The sequence below is a fragment of the Scylla paramamosain genome, chromosome 38, assembly GCF_035594125.1.
Source record: "Scylla paramamosain isolate STU-SP2022 chromosome 38, ASM3559412v1, whole genome shotgun sequence".
NCBI classification, from domain to species: Eukaryota; Metazoa; Arthropoda; class Malacostraca; order Decapoda; family Portunidae; genus Scylla; species Scylla paramamosain.
Window position 1 is genome coordinate 7,313,851 of NC_087188.1, and position 26,384 is coordinate 7,340,234.

Sequence of the window (26,384 nt, forward strand, 5' to 3'; positions counted from 1 at the left end):
TCTAATCAGAAAGGAGAGAGAGAGAGAGAGAGAGAGAGAGAGAGAGAGAGAGAGAGAGAGAGAGAGAGAGAGAGAGAGAGAGAGAGAGAGAGAGAGAGAGAGAGAGAGAGAGAGAGAGAGAGAGAGAGAGAGACATAACCCAAAACTACACTAAAAATTAAACAAAAACACTAAATACAAGAATAAACATCAATAATAATAATAATACCTAAACTAAGAACTAAAGGAACCACAACACACTACACAAACTAATAAAAAAAACGAAAGTAAGAAAATAAGAAGCAAACTGCCAAAAATATATGAGAGAGAGAGAGAGAGAGAGAGAGAGAGAGAGAGAGAGAGAGAGAGAGAGAGAGAGAGAGAGAGAGAGAGTCAACTTAACCCTCACCTCTATTCCTGTAACCTCAGCGCCATATAATCCCGGTGCTGTGGCGACCTGAGCCCAACACACACAAACACTCACCTTTCAAAGAGCGCAGGGTCGGTATAGATGGGTTCTGAAGGGTCAGGGTAGCGAGAGGAGGTTGCTGCCCCGTCCTCCCCCTGCGGTGCGCTGGCCGTGGGACCGCTTGGGAAGTAGCTGGGGAAGGAGAGACGCGGGGGAGGATTAGATGAGATACTATGGTGACTGGGTAGATATGCAGACTTTGGAATTTCTACCAGTGACTGTTGCCGTAATATATAGATGATTTGTGAGTTACTGATCTTCTCTTCTACGAGTACATTGTCTCTTGTATAACTGCTAATATTACTGATAATTTACACTATTTGGTATCAACCTATCTCTATACCGGGCTGGCAATCCCACACAGGCCGGCCCGAACCAAGCACCACACTACTACCAAGCAACACACATACACACACCACTCACACTCATAGCCCCGGGGACACCTGGGGGAAAGGAGTCTCGTGGACCATCCCACTAATGGATCAAATATGTAGCAATGTAAAAAATATAAGTGTGGTGGACTGCTACACTGATGCAATGTAAAAGATGGCTTGAAGGTTACTGGTTTTCTCTTAGTCGACATTCTCTTATAGTAATACAGATAATTAGAGGTGTTTATCTGTTGCTGGTTGTGTTGTAGTTGTGCGTTCATACATCACGGGTCAATCACTGCCTCTCTCCTAACCATTTATAAGAAATTAACCTGGCCACCCCTTTGCCATCAATAACTTGTAATAGAAAACTAGGAAATGCTATTAATTCAATCACGTATGCATTCAGACACACATACAATAAATACTCGTAGAGAAACTAATTAAACTTTTATTTAACTGCCAATCGTCCACAAGTTAAATAAAAGTGAATTAACATCTCATTCCTGAGGTGCGTGTGACACACAGGTGCTATCATTAACTACGGTGAGAGATGACAAACAAACGCTCACTGTGTTACCTCTGGAAGCCGTGACGGAGGTGGTGTAAAGGTGTGTGTGTGTGTGTGTGTGTGTGTGTGTGTGTGTGTGTGTGTGTGTGTGTGTGTGTGTGTGTGTGTGTGTGTGTGTGTGTGTGTGTGTGTGTGTGTGTGTGTGTGTGTGTGTATTTAGTAGTAGTAGTAGTAGTAGTAGTAGTAGTAGTAGTAGTAGTAGTAGTAGTAGTAGAAGTAGTAGTAGTAGTAGTAGTAACTTGTTGTAATAGTAGTAGTAGTAGTAGTAGTAGTAGTAGTAGTAGTAGTAGTAGTAGTAGTAGTAGTAGTAGTAGTAGTAAACAACAGCACAATAGAAGCAAACAAGAGCACAGCACAGCACAGCACAGCACAGCAGCGTGTGGGTGGCACAGACGGTGTAGTCTACTGGTGTTGAAACGGCGGCTGCGAGGTGGTACTGGTGTGGTGGTGGTGGTGGTGGTGGTCACAGGACAGATACTAGCTTACACCTGCCTGGCGGGTTGTGTGAGGGTCCGCGCGTGGCTGCCGGGGAAGGAGAACTTGCTGGAGGGCGTCTGGTAAGGGTTCCCCTCATCAGCGCTGGCGTTCTTCTCATCCAACTTGCGGCCGCGTCTGGAATGAAGTTTAGAGTCTGAGTTTAGCGAGCAATGCAGAAGACTGACTGGTTCACGGTGAGCGCTGTGATAGCCGGTGAGGTATATGAGGGGGAATTAAGACTCCTCCCCAGCCGCAGCAGCGAAATGGAAAAAGAAATAATGAACAAGAGGAAAGAAAACAACTAATGTAAGAATGTTCAAAGGGCGAAAGATGAGGAAAACGAAGAACAACGAAGGAGGACTTGCGGAAAGCCGAAATAGAATCAGAGAAAGAACACACACAAAAAAAAAAACAGTAAAAGGCAAAATGAACGCAAATTCACTTGAACACAAAACAAAAAGTGGAAAAATTCACCAGCTAAAGAAATACACACAAGGAAGGAAGACTGGCTGCAACAAACCGGCACCAGTTCACGGGCACTCACCTGAAGCAGAAGAAGGAGAGAAGCAGGGAGCCCACGAGACAGATGACGGTGACAGCCAGGGCGATCACTAGGGTGTAGTACTCGGCGGGAGCAACACACACCTCGTCCAGGAAGGCCATCGCTGCCTCCTCCTCTCCGAACTCGTCTCGTGAAAGCAGAACCTGAAGGAGGAAAGAGAGGTGAATGTTGTTATAGGAGTTTTGATCACTATTCCAGTAAGTGACTAGATATGGTAGTAGTAGTAGTAGTAGTAGTAGTAGTAGTAGTAGTAGTAGTAGTAGTAGTAGTAGTAGCAGTAGTAGTAACGTTGCCTATGGATGTTATGTTTATTTTGTAATAGCAGTAGTAGTAGTAGTAGTTCCTTCTACATAAAATAACCAGACTAATTTTTTTCTTTCCATTTCACAATTCCAGCACTACCAACACTATAAAACCGTATCCACAAACACCATAACACAGCAAACACTACAATCACGACCCTCTCTTGTTCCTCACCTCATAGATGCCATGAATCTGCCCCTCCTCCTCCTCGTCGTCATCCTCGCCCTCTACTGCTTTGGGATCCTCTGCATCTCTCCTCCTCCTGCCGTAGGACTGTTCCTCCGCCCTACCGCTGCCGAGGGAACAAAGGGCCTGGAGGAGAAGATGGAGAACGTTAGGGAAGGGAAGATGACTCAGGAGGAGGAGGAGGAGGAGGAGGAGGAGGAGGAGGTTAGGGAAAGGGGAGGGCTGAGGAGGAGGAAGAGAACGTTAGGGAAGGAAAGGACTAAATGTTGAGAGAGAGAGAGAGAGAGAGAGAGAGAGAGAGAGAGAGAGAGAGAGAGAGAGAGAGAGAGAGAGAGAGAGAGAGAGAGAGAGAGAGAGAGAGAGAGAGAGAGAGAGAGAGAGAGAGAGAGAGAGTTAGGGAAAGAAAAGAAACAGAGGGTGGTGTTAGGAAGGGGAGAGAGGACTGGAAAGAAAAAGAAAAGTAGGTGATTGCTTAAAGCCTTAATAGTAGTGCAAGAATAAGAGCAAGAACAAGAAAAATAGCAAAGAAAATAATTAAGTAAAAAAAAAGAAAACCATCATAATAACACACACACACACACACACACACACACACACATCTCACCGGCTGACACCCTCTCCTGCACGTCCTGACAGTCGCTTCGAAAATCAAGTAGTTGGACTCTGGAATCTTGAAGGCATCGAACACCGCCTCCAGCCCGTCCCCGTCCCTCGCCTTGCCCAGTGCCGGGAACACGTAGTTATCAATGGGACACCTGGCGGAGAGAAAGTATCATTAAACATTCCCAGAAGACTGTAGCAAGAACTGTAGCACATATCCAGAAACTCCTAAGGTCGCTTTTTTCCTCCATAGTGCGTGAAAACGTACGGGGCGTATTTAATCTAATCCAGTGTGTCTGGTGATTGTTTAGGTAAGTTTACGTCTTATCCCGTCCGTTTTCTATCTCACGAGTAAAAAAGGAGAATGACTAAAGGTGACATTCAGGACTAGGTAATGTAAATATGCAATCTGATATTTTTCTTGTAAGGAGTCTCTGTTTTTCCTTCCTATCTATCTCTCTTTTCCTACATTATATCCTCATTCCTGTATTATCTCTCTCTCTCTCTCTCTCTCTCTCTCTCTCTCTCTCTCTCTCTCTCTCTCTCTCTCTCTCTCTCTCTCTCTCTCTCTCTCTCTCACCCTCGGCTGTCGATCAGCTCCACCTGGCGGCCGGAGAAAGGATCCTTGGCCACCACGTCAGTCGCGAAAATGTCAGACACAAGGTTGTAGCCGCGCAGACTCTCCAGGCGGAAGGTGAGCTTGTCTCCTACAGCGATGGTCGTCGTGGGCCGCCCGTTGTACATGATCTGGAGCTTGACCTGGGACTGCAGCTGGTTCTCGGCGGGCAGGTACTCAATGGGTGTAGGCGCTCCGGATCTGAGGGTTTTAAGGAGAGAGAGAGATGGTAAGAGCGATTATTGTCCAGATCTGACAATTTTTGGAGAGAGAGAAAGAAGGGATGGTAAGAAAAGCAACCCTTGTTAGTGATCAAGACTGTGCATGGAAGGGATAAGAGAGCGCGCAGTAGAAGGCTTCTCCCCCACCAACTACGCCCGTGGTGTGAACCTCGGGAAAGAAAGACACAATGGATATGAGATAGACGCAAGACTTCGAGAGAGAGAGAGAGAGAGAGAGAGAGAGAGAGAGAGAGAGAGAGAGAGAGAGAGAGAGAGAGAGAGAGAGAGAGAGAGAGAGAGAGAGAGAGAAACACTGACCCAGCTCCGATGTATGCCGAGGTGACCACCGCCTCGTCGGGGCCCACCACTGTGCACGTCAGGTTGTACCGCTTGTCCATGGCAGTCTGCACGTTGTCGGAGAACTGAACCACCACGATGTTGGTGGTGGTGTCTCCATACTGCCGGGACGAGGAAGGGGACGAGAGCGACGAGGTGGACGAGGAACAAGAAGAAAGAGAAAACGGTTCTTAATTTTGCAAAAGATACACAGACACAATAACATACCACAATACATCTCTGATATACTTTCAAATCTGTTGAAACACCATCAGAAACTGTTGCAGACCCTTGAACACCCTTAAACATTTTTAAACACTCCCAAACACCTTTAAACACAACTAAACATCTTTAAAATACTCATAAACACATTTCCAACACCCTCAAGCACTATCTCACACAACTGAAAACCCTTTAAAGATTCTCAGTCTCTCTTAAACTTTACACAAAAACCCATGAACATCTTCAAACACGTGAACATTCATTAACACCTTTCATACACCCAAAAACACCTTCAAACACCTCTCCAACACCCTTTAACATGTTCTAATGCCCTTACCCTTATAGTCCCGCAGTCTGGCACGCCCCTAGCACCTGATATCTTGAGCACTGTGGTAAGGCCGCCAGATCCACGAGTGTAGCACCTGTCGTAGTACCCGTAGGTGTAGATTCTCCCTCTGAACGGCTCATCAGTGCGAAGAGAGAACTCCATGCCATCCTCGTAACATTGCTGGGAGACTGTGAGTTTGTGTGTGTGTGTGTGTGTGGGGGGGGGGGATGGAGGGAGAGGCGGAGGGAGGAGGAATTTTGGAAGGAAAGAAGGGAACGGAAAAATGAAAAAAGAAGGTAAAAAGGAGAAAATTAAAGGAATATAGAGGGAAAAAGAAACGAAGGAAAAGAAAAATGAAAGAAGAAAGGAAGGAAGGAAGGAAGGAAGGAAGGAAGGAAAGGAAGGAAGGAAGGAAGGAAGGAAGGAAGGAAGGAAGGAGGGAGGAAGGGAGGATAGAAGGTAGGAAGGGAAAAAAGTTGAGTAAACATAAGTGGGCAGGAGCGAGAGTAATAAAGAAAAGGAAAGAGGTTGGTAGGCAGGAGGGAAAAAAAGGAAAAAAAAAAACAATTAAAACCACATATAAGAGTATGAAAATAATTGTATATAAACCAAACATGCATGGCAAATAAAACGTAATCGTGAGGAATAAATAAGAAACAAATAATAAAAAAGCTGTGAGTGTGAAAAATAAAGTGAAAAAAAGGAATTGCAATTAATAACAGAAAATAAGATGTGGCAAATTCCAAAATAATGAAAAGAAAAGGTTGATTTTAACGAAATAGGGGCAATATGAGTGAAAAGAAGGAAAACAAAATACAATATACAGTGCGAAAAAGTGTTAAACGCACAAAATATCAGAACTGAAAACAAATGTGAAGATTGCAGAGTGACGTGAATTGAAAGACGTGAAAATTGCAAATAAAAGAGAAATAAATTGCCAACTCCAATTACTGAACTCGAAGAAAGCTGAAACTGCCAGGTATTGAGAGGAAAAATGCTCAAGTCAAAAAGGAATGAGAATATTGCTGACTCAGGTATCAACAGAGTGCGTCTCACGGCACTGAGAAGCACAGCTGCATGCCTATACACCATGCAACGCTGCGGCCCAGACAGTGCGTCATGCAGCCCTCTCCCCCTGCGTGGGCGTCAGTGAAGGAAGGCATGTTACCTCACTCATGCATTCAGTGTAGCGTACATTTATTTGTGGTGTATCAAAGTCTTGTAAGCTCACGCAAACACGCGACGGATTCTCTTCTTTGCCTCTTATTCAAGGTGAATATTTATTTAGTTGTTTGTGAATGTAAAAGTTAATTCAAAGTTTGTAACAAAGGTAACTTAATACAAAAAATTGCACTCAATATTAGTCTTGAAAATAATAATTTTATTTTTTTTTTTTAATGGAAGCAAACAATAAAAACTCATAAATACTTGATGAGCGACTATCAATGATAAATCGAGTATTCTTTTTTTAAGAATGGAAACAACAATAGAAAAGTAAACAAAATAAAAAGAACAGTTTCTTTAGCAAAATGAAAAAAACAAATACAAAAATATAAATCACCACCACCACCACCACTACTTTCAATCAAAACAATGAGAAAAGTCAGAATTTTACAACCATTGCATCCCATCAACTCTCCCTCGTCAATACGCATGCGCAGGACCCTCCCCGCAGAGGCACCACGCATGCGCAGGCCACCAAACTAACCGTCCAGGCAGTTGTCGGCGTCACCAGTCCTCTCAAAGTATTCATAGAGGGAGTTGGCGTCGTAGTGATCCGGATTGGTGACGCTTAGAGTGCTGGAGTCTTTGTCCGAAAGCTCACAGTTGTCGGGGAAGAAAGATCTTGAGAAAAGAACCAAAGAGAAGAAAGGAAGGAGAGGGTGGATCGTACGGAGGACGAACGGACGAGTAGAGAATGGATGAGGAGAGTGGAAGAGGAAGGAGGAAGAAGAGGAATGTTGAAATGGAAGAAGAAAGGTTGGGGAGAGAGAGAGAGAGAGAGAGAGAGAGAGAGAGAGAGAGAGAGAGAGAGAGAGAGAGAGAGAGAGAGAGAGAGAGAGAGAAAGCAAGAATGAAATAAAATAAAACAGAAGTAGGAGAAAAGGAAGCAAACACAAAAAATAAACTCAGTTGCTGCCACGTAAAAGAAAAAAAAAGGTAAAAAAAAAAAGTAGTAAATTAATTAAACCCATCGACTCGAACCACCGCGTCTCTGAACCGCCAAGTTGAGGCTTCACCCTGAAAATGAAGCAGTGAGTGAAGAAAATGCAGTACTTACCTTAGTCAGCCGCGTGCAGATGTCACTACAGTCGCCTTGCAGCTGACACGTCTTTATTGTCACCCAGTCATCTGTCAAATTACTGTCATTTCTATTACTGTTCGTCACTTCACCACCGAGTACATAATTTCTACTTCCACAAAACTGATATTACTGTTTTCAGGATTCCACTTAGCAGTCCCAGTGTACCATTCCAGATATTTCAGTTCAGGCTGCATCATCTCACACGGTAAATACAATTCCTTGGCCACTCCAGGCAAAAGGCAGCAGCCAAAGTATTCTTCAAACTATTCTAGACATCATTTACTGTCATTCCAGGCGTTTAGTAAAATATTCTTCAAAAACTATTCCAGCGATCATTTACTGTCATTCCAGTCGAAGGCCATACCATTTCAGCCGCCAGACTACCTTACAACACCATTTTAGTAACCGAAATACTGTCTTAAGAGCCGTTCCAGGCAAGATCACTCCAGTCCAGCCACCTTATTACATTCAAACATAATTGCAGTTATCGGAATACATCCCAGAGCCGTTCCAGTCACCTCAGACGTTAAAACACCCTCTAAAACTATTCCAAACTCATTTAACGTTGTTCCAGTTACGGCTACACTATTTCATTCACCAAACTAACATCCAGCATCTTTCCAGTAAACAAACTTCTTTCCAGACCTGTTCCAGTCGGTCACAGTATTCTAGTCTCCTAACCTTTCATCCAGTACCACAAATCACAATCTACTGTCATTCCAGTCAAGTCTACACTACCTGGCAGCCTCCAACACCACTCTTCGTCTTACCGTCCAGGCAGGCGGTCCCGGAACCGCCTCCTCTCTCGTAGTAATCAGCACTCCCATCTGTCTCGAAGTGCGACGGGTTGTTGAGGCGGAGAATCGTGTGCGTGCTCTCATCTGACAGCTCACAATTGTCCCTGACTGTGTCGTACCTGTGAAAATGTGCCATCCAGGTGTGCTAGGTGAGACAGGGACGGGAAGGGAGCACATGCTTGGAAGATTATATAAAGAAGAGGAGCAGGATAAGAGAAAAAGAGATAGAAAAGGAAGGAACGGAGAAAAGGAAGTCGTTCATCACAAAATGAAGCAAGTAGAAAAAGGGGAAAAAGAATGAAAAGGGAAGGGAAAAAAGGAAACGTTGATCAGAAAGAAAGAAATTAAGTCAGATGGATGGGACATTCAAGACATGTGTGAAAAGATGGAAAACGAAAAAAAAGAAGGAATTCAAAGATAAAGGGGAAAAGAGAGAGAGAGAGAGAGAGAGAGAGAGAGAGAGAGAGAGAGAGAGAGAGAGAGAGAGAGAGAGAGAGAGAGAGAGAGAGAGAGAATGTATACACAAATAGCCATGCTGACAAAGAATCGTGCTGACTTAAAAAAAAAGTCAAATAAATAAATGAGTAAATAAATAATGAATCAATTACAACACATTTTGATAAACGAGCTGAAAATCAAAAGGGATGATGCTGACTAGGACATTAACTCATGCTGATCTGATAATGCCCATGCTGACTAGAAATTTATACTGACTACGAAGATTTATATAGCCTTCAGATGGGGCCATGCTGAGTTCACTAGGGCCATGCTGACTCGCTTACTACCATGCTGACTCATACGAGAACATGCTCATCTCAGAGAACTTGCAGCATAATTCTAACTGGCAATGCTGAACTATGATTTAGGGCAGCATAAAGTTGACTCATGCTGCCTGTAAGTAATGCTGACTGATTCTAGGTCATGCTGACAATGGGACAGACGCATGCTGACTTACTGAGCGTGTCACGACGGCGGAACATAAGACTCAGCATAAACTCGGCATACTTTTAGTTTTTTTACTGTCGTGGTTACACTGTATCATAAATGGGGAAAAATACTGTCCCCAGTAGTACCAATAGTAGTAGTAGTAGTAGTAGTAGTAGTAGTAGTAGTAGTAGTAGTAGTAGTAGTAGTAGTAGTAGTAGTAGTAGTAGTAGAAACATTGATATAGAAATAACAGTAATAATAATAATAATAATAATAATAATAATAATAATAATAATAATAATAATAATAATAATAATAATAATAATAATAATATCTATTTCTCTATATATCAGGCCGGCAACCCCACACGCGGTGGCCCAGACAAGACACCACACACACACACACACACACACACACACACACACACACACACACACACTCTTAACCCATTAGGCCCCGGTGGAAAGGGACAGTGTCGTGAACCACCGTGCCACACCCCAGCCAGCCTCACACGTCCACAGCAAGACACACGACACCACACACTGGTTTTCCCCTGTCCTTTCATACCGAGACTGTTCCGGTCCCCGCACCTCCTCCACTCCTGAGACCACAACTGATGCAGGGTACTTCCTACGGAGTGCCCCGCACCCTTACTGGGTCCACATGCCAATGGGCCCCGCCAAGTGCGCCTACACCCCCGTCCAGGTGTCGACGGGACTGTCATTCTCATGCACTCGCCACTGTCGCTCTCCATTCACCTCCATCATGCACAGTCACTCTTTTTTGATGCACAGTCACTTCTCTATCACCGAGTGCTCTCTTTACACAGTTCATCCACACCATGGGTGGCCTTCCTCTCTCACCTAATTTTCTGTCCTCCATTCTCTCCACACGCCCAAACCATCTTAACACACACTGATATGCCCGTCCAGCCAACTCCTTCACAACACAATTGTCTTTGCCTCCTCATTTCTTATTCAGTCCCTCCATGTTACTCCACACATACTCCTCAAACACTTTGTTTCCATTATATTTAAGAATTTCTTTTCCATTACACTCCCACGTCCATGTTTCAGCACCTTACCACACTAGTGGGCACTACTATTCCCTCACATAACCCCTTCTTTACACTCCTACCCAGTGTTCTGTATTTAAAGATCTTTCTCAGTCCACCAAGTACTTTTCCTGTTTCCGTCACCCAGCACTTCACCTGTCTCAACTCTTCCGTCCACTGTAACTTCTGACCTCATATACGTGAAACAGTCCACCTGTTCTAGCTCTTCTCCATTCACCCACACATCCATCCCTCACCACCCATATCTCTCTTGACCATTTCATTTTTTTACTTTTACAAACATTCACTTTCAGCCTCCTCCTCCTCCTCCTCCTCCTCCTCCTCCTCCTACAAACACGCCCACAAACCGTAATGAAAAAAAAAATAAATAAATAAAAAAATAAAATAAATAAATAAATAAATAAATAAATAAACAAATAAATAAATAATAATAATAATAATAATAATAATAATAATAATAATAATAACAACAACAACAACAACAACAAGGGCGGGATGGTCTCACCTGAAATTAAAGCTGCGGCAGGTGTAGACTCTCATGCTGAGGCACTTCCTCTTACACTCACCCAGGCTGTCCACCGTCTCGAAGTCCCGAATATAGGGCGAGCGAAGCCTTAGTCTCGTTCCGACTGGTTCGAAATTAGTTGAGTCCGAACATCTTGAGGCACCAATCCCAAAGCCACCATGTCCCAAACCATTCCCGCCTACAAACCCACCCAAGCCACCTCCTAGTCCTACTCCACCTCCTCCTACTCCTAGACTTCCTCCGCCAAAGCCGCCCGTGAACCCGCCCGCCTCCACGCCTCCTCCAGGGAAGGGGGAGAGGGGGTTCCTGCCTCCGGTGACGCCTTGGTTGGTGCCGGTGATACGGTTTCCTGTAATGAAGGCAGGGAATGTAGGGAGGCAGGGAGGCAGGGAGGGAGACAGGGATTGAGAGAACCAGGCTGCTGGAAGGGAGGTAAGTATGGATGAAAGGAAGGAAGGAGGAAGTGAAAGAGGCAAGGATGGAGGGAAGGATGCAAGGAATATGGGAGGCAGGGGTGGAGGAAAGGAGGGAAAGAATTAGAGGGGAAGGCAGAAAGAAAAAGATGGAGGGGAGAGGGAGACAGGGATGGAGAAAAGGAGGGGAGGTAGGGAGGCATGGAAGAAAAGGAGGGAGGGGCTGAAGCAAGCAAGCAGGGATGAAGAGATGGATACAAGAACTGGGGGATACAAGAGGCAGAGGCAAAGATTGTGTGAGTGAGGGAGGCAACAGGAATTGTATCAGGAAAGGATGGAAGGTAGGGAGAGAGAAGGGGAGGCAAGGTACATTGAGAGGCAGGGAAGAAGGCAAACAAAGAGATAAGAAGGAAGAAAATATGGGAGGCAGGATAACATAACAAGCGAGGGAATAAATTGATATAAAGCAAAGGAATGAAGGGGAGATGAAAAAGAAGAGAACGTACGAAAAGGGAAGGAGGGAGGGAGGGATTGGATAAGTAATGGATAAACGATGAATGAACAGCGTGAGTAGGGAAAGAAAGAAGGAGGGAAGGAAATGGAGCGGGAGGGAAAAACGAAGCGGAAGGGAAATTAAGTAATGGTTGAGAGGGATGGATGAATGAAGAGAGGAAGTGGAGGACAAGAAAGGAACGATGGAGAGAGAGAGAGAGAGAGAGAGAGAGAGAGAGAGAGAGAGAGAGAGAGAGAGAGAGAGAGAGAGAGAGAGAGAGAGAGAGAGAGAGAATGTTACTGCTAATGTAGAGGAAAAGATTGATGAAGGAAATCCTGAAGAGAATAATAAAAAAGTGAATGTAGAAATACTATAAAGGAGAGAAAATTCCTGTAATGAAGAAATAAAAGTTAATTTTTTTTTTTCGAAGATAACACGACAAAACAATGAAGGCGCCTCGCAGTGATTCGAACAGTGATGAATCGAAGCAGCCGACTCGGACGCACGCGTGATGCACGAACTCATGAACAAGTAAACAAATGAAATAATTAATAAATAAAAATAAAAATAATCAAACGCAGGTCCATAGTCGAGTGTACGTGTGTGTGTGTGTGTGTGTGTGTGTGTGTGTGTGTGTGTGTGTGTGTCAGGCGGGGCGTCATGCACAAGGTCACTATACAGTCATGCACAGCCAAAGCCGCGTAACGTACAAAAAGTCACGCATTATCTCATCATTCACTACAGCAGCAGCAGCAGCAGCAGCAGCAGGGTGGCGGCGGCGGCGAAGGCGGCGTCGATGGGGGGAGCGGGGGATGCCAGATGGGGCGGGGCATCGAAGGGGGTGGTAGTAGGGGCAGCCAGACATGCACACGAGACATGCACACACGCACACACACACGTTCATGCATAGAGGCGCGTAGGGCTTCCATGCAGCTTATTTAAAGGGGCGGAGGGAGCGAGGGGAGTTGGAGTTCATCATGCAGAAGGGAAGGTGGTGGAGGGGCGTGGGATGCGGTACCTTCACCAGCGGGGAACAAGTCTCCTGCGGCGCCCAGGATGCCTGTTGCCCCAATGCCTTGACGTCCGAACGTCCTACTGACTCCAGTCCGATCTCCTGAGATGTCCCTGTCGCTGGACACTGGGCGGAACCTTCCAGGGCGGTCTTCCAGGGGCGTGGAGGGGCGCAGGGGCGAGAAGCGGTTGTTCTCATTGAAGCCAGTCCCAAATGAACCCCCTGAGCCGCCTCTGTCGAAGCCTATGGGGTCGCTGCCTCTGTCACTGCCCCTGTCAAAAGCCCTGTCGCTGCCTCTGTCACTGCCCCTATCAAAGGCCCTGTCGCTGCCTCTGTCACTGCCCCTGTCAAAGGCCCTGTCGCTGCCTCTGTCACTGCCCCTGCCAAATGGGGTGTTGTTGCCTCCTCTGTCCCTGTCCAGACCAAATCCATTATCGCTTCCAAATCTGTCGTTCACTCTGCCGGCGCCGAATCTGTCCCTGTCCCTGTCACCGCCTCCCGTGCCGACGCCTCCGACTCCTGCGCTTCCTCTCCCGGTGAAGAATCTGTCGTTCCCAGCTCTGTCGTCTTCCAGAAACCGGTTGTTGTTGTTGTTGTTGTTGGCTCCAGTCGATCCTCTTCCAGCGTCCTCGTCCCTCGCCTCGTCCTCCCGCTGCGTGGTGGACGTCGCCTCCGTGCCATTCTGTCCGCGCCCTTCCGTCACCGCCAAGTCCGCGGACCCGGCGGCCAGCTGACGGTCCGCCACCAGGTTCTCTAGACCGTGACGGCGATGACGATGACAAAGGGCGCTGTGTCTCTCTCTCTCTCTCTCTCTCTCTCTCTCTCTCTCTCTCTCTCTCTCTCTCTCTCTCTCTCTCTCTCTCTCTCTGTTAGTCTGATTTCTTTTCTAACTAGTCAAATTTACGTTTTACTTATTGAACTTGTAGTATACTACTACTATTACTACTACTACTACTACTACTACTACTATTGTTATTATTATCACCACTACTACTACTACTACTACTAATACTATTGTTATTATTATCACCACCACCACTACTACTACTACTATTACTACTACTACTACTACTACTACTACTACTACTACTATTATCCTCCTCTTTTTACTACTACTATTACAACTTACTATTACTACTGGTACTATTAATATTTCAACTATTTTTTCTTTTTTTACTACACACACACACACACACACACACACACACACACACAGACAGACAGACAGACAGACAGACAGACACACACACAGACATCACTCACCCATCAGGTTCTCGTAGTAGGTGAAGTCAGGGTCATAGACTGTCTGGCCATTTAGTTTGTCATATTTAGACAACCTACACGCGTCGAACTTATCAGAATGCATGACGGAGCGACACACGAAGGCAGTCTCCTCCAGGCACGCGTCCAGGCACTCCGGTAGCGTCAGTCTGCCTGGAATGTCCTTGAACCTCCGAAAACTGGAAGAAAAATGAGGAGGGAGGGATAGATGTGGAAGTGGAAGATGTGGAAGTATTATCGGTCTCCTTTACTTCCTCTTCGTCATCTTCGTATTTGTCATTCTCTCTCTCTCTCTCTCTCTCTCTCTCTCTCTCTCTCTCTCTGCCTTTCCTTCCTCCTCCATACCAAACATTCACCTCTTCATCTTAAGCTCCATGATGACTCTCTTCTTGTAGCGGCTAATCTCAATCCATCCATCCACCCATCCATCCATCCACACACCAATCCATCGATCAATCACTCCATCTATTAATTCATTCATCCATCGAACTCCCTCAACTGTTTCGAACTAAAGAACCGAATACTCACCCGGAGCCGAGATCGAGTCGTGTGTTCCGGATCATCTGGAAGGCGGTTGGAACGTCTCGGTGCCTTCGGTTGTTCAGTTGTTGTGTATCCGAATCATCGAACACATAGTTACCGCGAACCTTGTCTGCAGAGAGAGAGAGAGTGACAGAGAAATTGTGAATGACTTGGTCTTGCTAGTAGTAAAGCTTCAGTGAATCTTTTCGCTTCATAAACACAGTGAATGAAGCTTCGTCACTCATTCGCAGCTCAGACTCACGAGGGAAAGTTGAAAGTGATGGAAAGTTGACGGGCGTGGAAAGAAAGGGGTGTGTGTATTTTGATGACTGACTGCTTGTTGCTATTGTTTTGTGGTGGTGGTGGTGGTAGTAGTAGTAGTAGTAGTATTAGTAGTAGTAGAGGTGGTGGTGGTAGTAGTGGTGATAGTGGTGTGGTGGTGGTGGTAGTAGTAGTAGTAGTAGTAATAGTAGTAGTAGTAGTAGTAGTAGTAGTAGTAGTAGTAGTAGTAGTAGTAGTAGTAGTAGTAGTAGTAGTAGTAGTAGTAGTGGATCGTATTGAAAGTCTACTACTACTACTATTACTACAGCTGCTGCTACTACTACGACTACTACTACTACTACTATAACTACTACAACAACTACTACTACAACTACTACTACTACTACTACTACTACTACTACTACTACTACTACTTCCATCACCACCATCACCACCCTGCCCGGACACCCACAAGGCAACAGTACCCAAGACTCACCTCCGTCCATGCAGAACAGCTCGTAATATTCAGACTTCTGCGAGGAGGTGGAGTTCCTGACGAGCTTGGGTTTGCTGATGCGGTCCTCTCCACTCAGCATGCATTTCCTGCCGAGGGGGTCGTACACGAAGCTCCTGCAGAAGATATTGAGGCTATCCAGGCACTTGTCGGCGCACTCGTAAAGGGTGAGGTCCTGGTGGTACTCCTTGTCGTAGGCCCCGAAGAGCTCCGTGTCCGCTGATTTCATGAAGAAGAGCTTGTTCCTCGGGCAGCGGCGGTCCTCTGGTGTGGCGGGGGAAAGGAGGTGTTAGTGAGACCGATGCTGGTGGTGGTGGTGGTGATGGAAGATGAGTAAGACAACGAGGGAATGTTATTATTATCATTTTTATTTATTTTTTTTTATGCTGGGGCTAAAGAAATTACCAATAAGTAGAAGAGAAGCAACGAGTATTATATTTTTTTCCTATACAGAGCGGCCAAAGGAGGAAGCAGAGGAGGAGGAAGAAAAAGAGGACAGTTTTTTTAAATACAGTAAGAGTAAAAGGAGGAAAAAAAATAAGGTAAGTAGGAGGAAGATAGAATATGCATCTTTTTAAACATATTCGGTCAACAGATCTTTTCAATCATTCCATTATCAATCTCTCTTTACCTCTCCAACTCCCTCTTTACAAAATTCTATAATTCCTTCAGATTTCTTCACTTCCTTCCTATTTTCCCAACCCTTTCTTTGATAATAATTCTCTAAGCTTCTTTAACCCTGTAACTCCCTCTGTAATCTCGTAATTTTGTATCTAACCCCCTGCTGATCCTACTCTCTCTCTCTCTCTCTCTCTCTCTCTCTCTCTCTCTCTCTCTCTCTCTCTCTCTCTCTCTCTCTCGTCTGGCAGATGCTCTCGAAGTAATCTTTTCAACTTTCATGCTGGCCTCTCCAAGCCTTCTTAAATCCTGTAACTCTCTTTATAAACCCTTAAGTCTTTATCCAATCCCTTACTGCCACCCAATCCCTCCCCCTCTCTCCCTCACTCACTCGTCAGGCAGGTGTTCTCGAAGTAGTCGTAGTCGTCGTCGGCCTTTAGCAGCTTGGGGTGCGTCCTGCGGGTGAAGCCAGAGTGGTAGCACGTGTTCCTCTTCTTGTCAAAGTAGCCGCTCCTGCAGGTCCTGTCTGTGTTGACGGCGTCCTCTGAGTACTGGTTGAGGCACCTGGGAGAGAGAGAGAGAGGGAGAGGGATTGTGAGATTAGCAAAGGTGTTGGGTATTGGACTATATTCTGAAACACTTCCAAACCCTTTAATTGAAGTGACCGGGTTTTTAAAGGTGTTTTTACGGTTCTAGTGACAGATTAGTGAGACCTCTACATCACTAACATGAGAAACCGTCTTGAGAACCCAGCTAGTCATATCTGTGGCCTTTGAAAATAGTCGTGGTGAGAGTATAGCTCATCTGTATACTGGCCACGAAGTCAAGGGATTAGGTAGAGAGTTACAGGATTAAAAAAGAGGCGTTAAGTGTCAGCATGGGTGTTCATAAGAGACTGGATGAAAAAAAAGAAAGGAAAGGAATATGAGAGAGATATATGCCTTGAAAAAGTTGGGAGTTTGAGGGAGAGCACTGAGAGGGGGAGTGAAAGGCATTTGAGTTACGAGGCACTGGGTTTAGGAGGGATTGAAAGAGGGAGAGTAGTGGGGGAAGAGGGACAGGTGGAGAGAGGGGCTGAGAGAGGGAGAGTAGGGAAGGAGAGGGGCTGGGAGGGGAACAGGTGGAGGGAGGGGCTGAGAGAGGGAGAGCGGTGAAGAGAGGAGTTGAAAGAGGGAAACTGGAGTATTTGATGAGTGAAACGTGGGGCTGAAAGAGGGAGAGGGGGAGGGAAGGAGAGTAGTGGTGAGAACTGGGAGAGGGAGAGAGAGGGAGGGAGAGGAAGTGACACGAAAACACAAGAAATAAAAAACAATAATTATTTCCCACTCAACCAGGAATAACGAAACGGAAAACGGAAAAAAAAAAAAAAAAGAAGAGAAGAAAACGTAAGGAAAAACAAACACAAATAAAGAAAACGAGAGACAAAAAAACTCACTACTACTACTACTACTACTACTACTACTACTACTACTACTACCACAACACTCACTTATCTTCGCACTCCTCGATGGTTCGAGCAGACACCTCGAGCAAATCCGAGGCTTCGAACTTATTATCCCTGAGACGCTCCATCACGTACAGGCGAGAGGGACACTCCGCCTTCACCACTGAGGCTGCGGGAGGAGGGCGGGGGTGAGAGGGTAAATAAAGGAAGAGTGAGGGAGTGAGGGAAGGAGAAAAAAAGGGAGATAGAAGGGAGGAGTGAAGGGAGATGTGTAGAAGGAAGTGAAGGAAGAGTGAGAGGATGAAGGGATGGGCGAGTCAAGCGGTGGGAGGTGGCGTGAGGGTGGAGTAGGAGGTCAAGGGAGAGGTAGAGCAGGTGGGGAGAAGGGAGAAGAGAAGTGGAGACTGATGGAGGAAACTGTTTTGTATTTCATATTTACTATTTTTTTCTTCTTCTGTACTTGTGTAACACTTATCATTGTATTGACTAAAGGCTCTTTTCTTTTTTCTCTTCTTTTTACATTTATCTACCTATTATTTTTTTTTGTGATCTTCAAAACTTCAGAAGGAAAAAATAGAAACATTAGGAAAGAATTAAATGTAAAAATTAATACAGAAAAAAGGAGTCTGATACTCATTAAAACAGACCATTTTTCAAAGAACGAGCAAACAAGATAACAGCCTCTAAAGAAAGACGACTCTTTAAGCCAGTACTATAAACAAGCTTCACAAAGTATGCAGGACAAGCGAGGTCAAGTGAAAGATCAAAGAACATAACAACAACATAACAAAACAAGGGAAGCTGCAGGAAGCCGCCAGGCCTACACGTGGCAGTCCCTGCACGAAAGACACCTGCCTCTTTCCACCACTAATCTTTAACCGTAATTTTTTATAACCTTGTAAAGCTCCTTAATGACTCAGCACTAACATCCTGATTACTGAGTCTTTTCCATTCGTCTATCACTCTTTTTGAGAACCAATTCCTTCTTATTTATTTTCTAAATTTAATTTCATCAAGCTTTAACGAGTTATTCATTGTCTTATCCTGATTGCTGACAAATGTTTTCTTATATCACTCTTGTCACATCCCATACACCACTTCAAAACCTCGGCCAGATCCCTTCTTAATCTACGTCTTTCTTAAGAGGCTCAATCTTTCTCTATAAGGTTCGCAGGAAGGTCAGCCGAGACACTCACCAGCGTAGCACACCTCCCTGAAGTGAATGCTGACCGGGTCGTCTCGGTAGTTGATCTTGGCGTACTGGTTGGGCGGGCGGGACAGGCGGCACTTGGTCTCCGTGAAGCGGTTGTCAGCAGTACTGTAGGTGTTGATCTTCCTGCCAGGGTAGTAATCGAACATGGTGCAGCGACTGATGAAGCCAAGGGCGGTCTCATCCTGCAGGCACCTCCCAACGCACTGAGCCAAGACGGAGGCTGACGAAGGGGTCTTGAGGCGCACCTGTGGAAGAGACAAGGTGCTAGTGAAGACTTGATCATCTCTCTAGGTAGCTGCGTACCTGAAGGAGGGAGGAGGTGTTTATTATAATGGTTAATCGTCTACCTGTGTGTCATGGGATACCTGAGGGAGGGAGGAAGCGTTAGACAATTATTTAATGAGTTTACATAGGTGTCTAATTAGCTAAATGAGGGAAAATAAAACACCCAGGTATTGAGTCAAGTCAAAACAGGTCAGGACGTGCTTGATAATGACTTAATGAGTTTACGTAGGTGTCTAATTAGCTACTTGGGGAAGAATAAGACACCCAGGTACCAACTTAAGCCTAAGAGATAAGCTGTCAGACAATGCCTCTAGTACTTTACCTGGGTGTCTAATGAAATGTTAATGGATGATTTAAGTTACCTGCTTGTCTGAGTTACTTGTCAGTTAGGGCGCACCTACATGTTATGGACTAAATTAATTACTTACCTGATGGTCTAATTAGTTACCTGGGTGTTAGTTTTGTACCTGTGCACCTGAAGAAGGGATGAGGTGTTAGATAATGCCTTAATTAAGTCACTATTTGCCTTATTAGTAGCCGTAAGTTAGTTTCGTGTGTGTTAGTGTTAAGAAGGCTACTGACTTACCTGGCTGTCTAATTAACTACCTGGATGTTTCTTACCTGTAGTGCTATAGGGTTAACAATGAGGCTAACGAGTGACCTGGCTTTCTAATCAACTACTTGGGTGTTACTTTTGTACCTGTGTAAGGCAAAAACTACTTAAAACTACACAACACTACACATACAACAGTGAACAGAATGCATTGATTATAACACAGGATATGATGAAAGGTTTAACAAAAGACGAATAGCAATAAAAATAAATAAAAATAAAACTCCCTTCTTTTATTGTACACGGGAATGAAATAAATCAAGTCAAGAGAGCACGAAGCGTTTCAGAAGGCAGGACCGAGACTGACCTCCTATTTAACACTGACTCTCGGGAAGGACAACAAGGGGAGCCGTTCATGCATCAACTGTGCCCTTAATCTGCCTCCTTCCACGTAAAATAAATAAATAAATAAATATATAAAAAACTGTTGCAGAATCCTACCAAAATTTTTGACGTTATTATTGTAACGAATTACTCTTATTTTTCTCATTCTTAATCTTCATATTATTTTTATTCTTCTTCGTAGATATTTCGGAAAGGGCAAAACTGACAGGGAGGTATTTGTGTAACTTTCGTACCCTCAGCCAGCCTCCATTGGCTAACCTCCCGTAGATAGCCTTCCTTAGACAGCCTCCCTTAGCCAGCCTCCCTCAGCCAGCCTCCCTTAGACAGCCTTCCTTAGACAGCCTCCCTTAGCCAGCCTCCCTCAGCCAGCCTCCCTTAGCCAGCCTCCCTCAGCCAGCCTCCCTTAGACAGCCTCCCTCAGCCAGCCTCCCTTAGTCAGCCTCCCTCAGCCAGCCTCCCTCAGCCAGCCTCCCTCAGCCAGCCTCCGTCAGCCAGCCTCCCTTAGACAGCATCCCTTAGTCAGCCTCCCTCAGCCAGCCTCCCTTAGACAGCCTCCCTCAACCAGCCTCCCTCAGCCGGCCTCCCTCAGCCAGCCTCCCTCAGCCAGCCTCCCTCAGCCAGCCTCCCTTAGCCAGCCACCTTGACGTAAAGAAAATGAAGAGAGGGAAAAGCATTACTGAAAACACGACCTCGGACTGACCAACTTTTTGACTGTGACTTTAGGAGGGACAAAATGGGCGGAACTTTCTATTTATTTATTTATTCATGATTTTATTATTATTATTTTTTTATATATATTCATTTTTTTTTGCACCTTAGCCAATCTTCTTCACGCGTAAAATAAATAAATAAATAAGGAATGCAGGACGTTGATTTTCCACCTTTTTTTTACTATGATCTTAGAGGACAAGTTGGGCAAGGCTTTTCACCATTCCTCGTACCCTTAGCCACGTGAAGAAAGAAAAAAAAGGAAAAGAAAGAAAGGGGAGAAAACAAAAGAAAAGCGTCTCAGAATACAGGACCTCGACTGGCCAACTCCCTGACTCTCGAGAATGACAAGATGGACAAGGCTTTCTACTGTATTTTGAACCCTTACCCAACCTCCTGGACACGGAAAGAAAACGAGAGACAGGTAAAAGTGTTTCAGAGTACAGGACCTTGACTAAACGACTTTTTACTTTGATATTTTGGAGGAAAGACTTTCTGTAACTTTTGCACACTCTCAACCTGCCTCACCGACACGCGAAGAAAAGGAGACGGATAAAAAATAAAATGTAGAACCTCCAGTGTCCAACTTCTCCGATAACAAATGAATAACAGATGAGAGAAAAAAAATAGAGAACACTTTTGTACCCTTAGCCAACACAACCTTACGGACACGAAAAGAAAGAGACAAAAAAGAAAAAAAAAAGTTTCATGTAAAGAACCTCAATGAACAACTTTCCTGGTAAAAGAAATAGACAACAAAATTAATGATACAAAGCAGCTGTAGCACTCACCACATCCTCCTGTATCGGGTTGCCGTCCACCACAGTGTCGGGAAGCCTCTCGTAGCGCACCACGCCCCTGCCGTTGTCACAGGCCGGGAGGGAGGCTGCGGGAGGAGGACGGGCGGAGGTTATCACTTTCACCCACCACTCAGGGAGAAAGGGAGGGGGAGAGAGGGACAGAACTGGGTGCTAATGGCAGAGAGAGAGAGAGAGAGAGAGAGAGAGAGAGAGAGAGAGAGAGAGAGAGAGAGAGAGAGAGAGAGAGAGAGAGAGAGAGAGAGAGAGAGAGAGAGAGAGAGAGACAGACAGACAGACAGACAGACAGACAGACAGACAGACAGACAGACAGACAGAATGAGACAAACAGACAGACAGAATGAGATAAACAAACAAACAGACAGAATGAGACAAACAAACAGACACTGAAACAAACAAACAAACAAACAAGGACAGACAGACAGACAAGACAAACAGACACATACACAAACAAACACACACACACACACACACACACACACACACACACACACACACACACACACACACACACACATAGTAGCGCAACCGATACAAAGGAATGCGTGGGATTTTGCAACGGAGAGAGAGAGAGAGAGAGAGAGAGAGAGAGAGAGAGAGAGAGAGAGAGAGAGAGAGAGAGAGAGAGAGAGAGAGAGAGAGAGAGAGAAGGGGTTACGAAGTGGACAGGAAATGCATGGGTCAGAATGTCAGTATATGGAACAGGAAGGGTGACTAACAGTTAAAGGGAGAGGCAGATTTAGCTTTACATGGGAGGGGAAAGGCATGGGAGGGGCAGTGCAGATACCTCCTCCCATGCTAACCTAACCTAACCAACCCTGAACGAGAGAGGTTGACAAAGGAGGAGGAGACAGGAGGAAACGAGCAAAATATAAGGAAAAGATAGAATTGAGAGAAAAAGGGAGATAGGATGTGACGATGCAAGAAGAAGATGAAGAGGAGAAAGAAGGAAGATGAAATAATGAGGAAAACAGATATGAGGTGGAATTAGAAGAAAGGTAGATGAGATAGGGAGGGCAAAGGGAGATTAAACATGGAATAGAGAAGAAAGGAAAACGTAAAACAGGAAGGGGAAAGGGAGATCAGTTTTAGAATAATGAAGAAAAAGAGAGTAGGAGCTGGAATGAGAAAAACAAGGGGAAACAGAATAGGGAATTGAAAGACGGTGGAGATAAAAAGGGAATGGAGAAGGAAAAAAAAGTAGAAGCTTGAATGGAGAGGAAGAAAGACAGAAGATGGAGTGAAGATTAAACAGAAAACTTGCTCCATTTGCTTCCACTGCACTGCGAAGAACACAGAAAACGGATGCAATAATAGAAAGTACATGAAAGAAAACGGAAGGCAAAAAAGATGAATAACACAACACAAGCAACAACAATGACCATCCCTTCATGCTCCCACGCCACGCTCCATCACTCCAAACCATCACAGGCGACCAGAACACTCCCATGCACACACTGAGCACACCCCCCACACGCAGTTCTGCTCAGACACACCCAGTACTTAAAAGAAGGGAAGGTTGAAACATTTAATTGACGTAACAAGACACAGGTTTTTAAAAGGAGAACTAGCACATATCGAGCAGCTTAAGCGGAGAATTGATAGAAAATGGAGCACTTACGAATAGAAAGAAGGTAGTAATATATTTGAACTCTTAGGGAAAAGATGTAGATTGAAATAATATGACAGTCCTTGCGTGAAAAGTGACCCAGATGAACAAAAAGTAGAAGCACTGACACAGAAATGAAAGACAATAAAAAGATAGGAAATACATTAAAAGATAAGGAAGCATACGTACAATAAAGGGATAAATGATGAAAATAATGAGAAAATGTGCAATAAAAATGTCTTTATGTGAAATTACATGAAAGTACGCGAGGTGAAGGTGTAGTTACCTGAATCTGTTACTTGTCAGAGACTTGTAACACGATAATGCGTGTGTGAAAATGTTACTGCAATAAATGTGAGGTTTGCCTACTACTACTACTATTACTACTACTACTACTACTACTACTACTACTACTACTACTACTACTACTACTACTACTGTTACTGTTGGTGTTGCTATTCCTTCTTCTCTTCCTCCTCCTCCTCAAACTACTACAACTACTACTACTATTACTACTACTACTGCTGCTGCTGCTACGTACTTTTCATAAAATATCCTCCTTCCCTTTTCTCAACAAGCGCCCTTTACTCTCACTCTTACCCTCCTCTCTCTAACTTTAGTGGAAAATAATAAATAAAAAAGTTAAATTGAGAACTTACTCAGGCGAATATATTAAAAAATACTAATAACGAAAAAAGGCATAATTTTTAACACTTATGGGTTATAATATGGATTCTACATTCATTCATTACTTCTTTCATTCATGGCTTCGTATACTATTATTGATCTTTTATGTAGTCACTATCACAGCTAATACTTCTATCACAAAAAGAAAAAAAATCTTAAAACTTCCCTATTCCTTCTCTACACAAGGACTAAAATTCACTTCTCACAGCCTCACAAGAAAAACGAGTCGGATTCTAAAAAGACGATAAAATTCAAAAGGAAATCTTAAAAGAGAAAAAAAAAAAAGGAAAGTCAACCAATTTCTCCCCTAGTTCGTATTAAAATTAGTAAAAAACAGCGAGCTATATTAGAAAGGCGGTTCCGTGAGAGCGAGGCGGTGAGGGATAAAAAAAAAAAAAGTGCAAATTTGAGAAGCAAAGGCGCCGTGGCTAATTTCATTTCACCTGAGAACTAACTACGGAATGAACTTGCGCTCCTGTATTTTAGAACGAGACCGAAAAAGAACACGAAGGAAGTTTAATGAAAAAGAGAGCGTTGTGTGAGGCAATATTACGCGAGAGCGGAAATTAAGGGAGCACTAGAGAACATAACAGGTAGAAGATGACCAGGTGCGGCCAGGTAAGACGTAAGGTCACATAAGAAAAGGTGAGTGGGTGTCAGGTACGGGAGGAAGTAAAGGTGAGATGAGGTAGTTATTACAGGTGCAGGAAGGTAACGTCAGGTGCCGCCAGGTAAAGCAAGATGATATAAAGTGCTAAAAATAGTGGCCACGAGGCTGTAAGATCAGGAAGAAGTAAAGGTGAAGCGAGGCAGGTGAGAAGCAGAGTAAGCGTTGGCAGGTAAAGTTGTACAAGATAATGGTAGATTGATTTCACAGTGACGCAACAAAGATAATAATAATGATAGCAAGGACGTTGTTCCCAAATGCTTCAGTGAATTACTTTGATTACCTCCAACAGACTCTAGTGGAAGGTACTGGAGTTCACAGTGTTTCCGTGATTACAGTGATAAGTGGAAGTTACTGGAGTACTCAAGAGTGTTTTCGTGATTTCAGTGATAGATAGTGAAGTTCTCAAGGATGTTTTCATGATTCTAGTGATAGTGGCTAGGTATTGGAGTTCTGGTGTTTTTACGATCCTAGAGACAGTTTAACAGGAATTCTGCACCACATCACCACAGAGGAAGCCGCCACTTGACTAACCATCTGTGGGTACTGAAAGCACTACTGATGAGCGACCAAGGAGTTTCAAAATGCGCCCAAAAAGTAGAAAGGCCGGGAAACAATGCCAAGGGTGAGGCGGACGAGGCGTGAAGACAAAGGGAAAGTTTTCAAAGTTATCGCACACTATGTCAAGTCAAGATCAAGCACAAGACTAGAATTTTGGGTGAGCTGAGGCAAAATTCCGTTAAATCGAAGCCAAGGTGAAGTGACGCCAGGTAGACGCTTACGCTCCTTGAGGCGAAATGAGGCCAGGCAAGACTCGCTGCAGCCCATGTGTGTTCCTCCACCCGTGGCCACTCCAGGCACACGCTGCACAACGAACACCCACGCTCCAGTGCTCCCCGAGGCTTGCAGTGCTGTTCAGAGCTCCAGCAACGCTCCACATGTTCCACTGAGGATCCATATGCACCATGCAAGCTTCACGTGCTCCACTAAAGCTCCATATGCTCCACCAAAGTTTCAAATGTTCCAATAAAGGCTCCACATGCTTCATCAAAGCTTCAAATGCTCCATCAAAGCTCCACATGTTCTATCAAAGTTTCAAATACTTCATCAAAGCTTCATAAAATCCACCAAGCTCCACATGCTCCATCAAAGCTTCAAATGCTCCACTAAAGCTTTATGAACTCCATCAAGCTCCACATGTTCCAGTGAAGGTCCACATGCTCCACCACAGCCCATATGTTCTATCAAAATTCTATGTATTCCACCGAAACTCTACATGATGGACTAAAATTCTTCGTTCCACATGCTCCACAAAGCCCTACATGCTTCATTAAGATCTATATAGTCCAACAATACTCCACATGCTCCACTAAACTATACATGCTCCATCAAAGCGGTATATGCTCTATCAAACATCATATACTCTCAAACTCCACATGCTCCACCACGAGGCTCCAATGCTCCACTGTGGTAGTTCACTCACACGCCCCACCGACAAGAGCGACTGACTGACTGACTGACTGATTGACTAACTGACTGACTGACTAACTGATTGACTGATTGACTGATTGACTGACTGATTGACTAACTGACTGACTGATTGACTGATTGACTGACTGATTGATTGACTGATTGACTGACTGACTGATTGACTGACTGACTAACTAACTGATTGACTGATTGACTGATTGACTGACTGATTGACTAACAAAATTGACTGATTGACTGATTGACTAACTAACAGATTAATTGATTGACTGAAAGACTGACTGGCTGACTAACTGAAAGACTGACTGACTAACTGAAAGACTGACTGACTAACTGAAAGACTGACTGACTAACTGAAAGACTGACTGACTGACTGACTGACTGACTGACTGACTGAATGACTGATTGATTGACTGACTGACTGATTGACTAACTGAAAGACTGAATGGCTAGCTGATTGACTCACTGAAAGACTGACTGACTGACTGACTGACTGACTGACCGACTGACTGACTCAATCGC

At 44.5% G+C, this 26,384-nt stretch overlaps 1 protein-coding gene across 10 annotated transcripts in view; it reads right to left on the reverse strand.

Annotated features, from left to right (window-relative positions):
- The window catches only part of LOC135091665 (uncharacterized), a 116,289-nt gene that overhangs the window by 1,261 nt on the left and 88,644 nt on the right, over positions 1–26,384 (reverse strand). For 4 of the 10 annotated variants that reach the window (XM_063989495.1, XM_063989488.1, XM_063989487.1 and 1 more), the window contains 17 exons: positions 21,385–21,479; positions 19,376–19,402; positions 18,626–18,887; positions 17,475–17,598; positions 16,377–16,549; positions 15,350–15,631; positions 14,599–14,722; positions 14,053–14,249; positions 12,796–13,542; positions 5,251–5,429; positions 4,674–4,813; positions 4,099–4,335; positions 3,523–3,673; positions 2,907–3,044; positions 2,412–2,572; positions 1,877–2,002; positions 464–580 (listed from right to left, as the gene is read on the reverse strand). In XM_063989495.1, the coding sequence (XP_063845565.1) occupies positions 464–580; positions 1,877–2,002; positions 2,412–2,572; positions 2,907–3,044; positions 3,523–3,673; positions 4,099–4,335; positions 4,674–4,813; positions 5,251–5,429; positions 12,796–13,542; positions 14,053–14,249; positions 14,599–14,722; positions 15,350–15,631; positions 16,377–16,549; positions 17,475–17,598; positions 18,626–18,887; positions 19,376–19,402; positions 21,385–21,479 (3,280 nt within the window). Of the gene's footprint in view, positions 1–463; positions 581–1,876; positions 2,003–2,411; positions 2,573–2,906; positions 3,045–3,522; positions 3,674–4,098; positions 4,336–4,673; positions 4,814–5,250; positions 5,430–8,316; positions 8,463–10,850; positions 11,221–12,795; positions 13,543–14,052; positions 14,250–14,598; positions 14,723–15,349; positions 15,632–16,376; positions 16,550–17,474; positions 17,599–18,625; positions 18,888–19,375; positions 19,403–21,384; positions 21,480–25,156; positions 25,310–26,384 lie in introns of those variants that run through there. The other 6 variants (XM_063989496.1, XM_063989492.1, XM_063989493.1 and 3 more) reach the window with 5 other exon arrangements.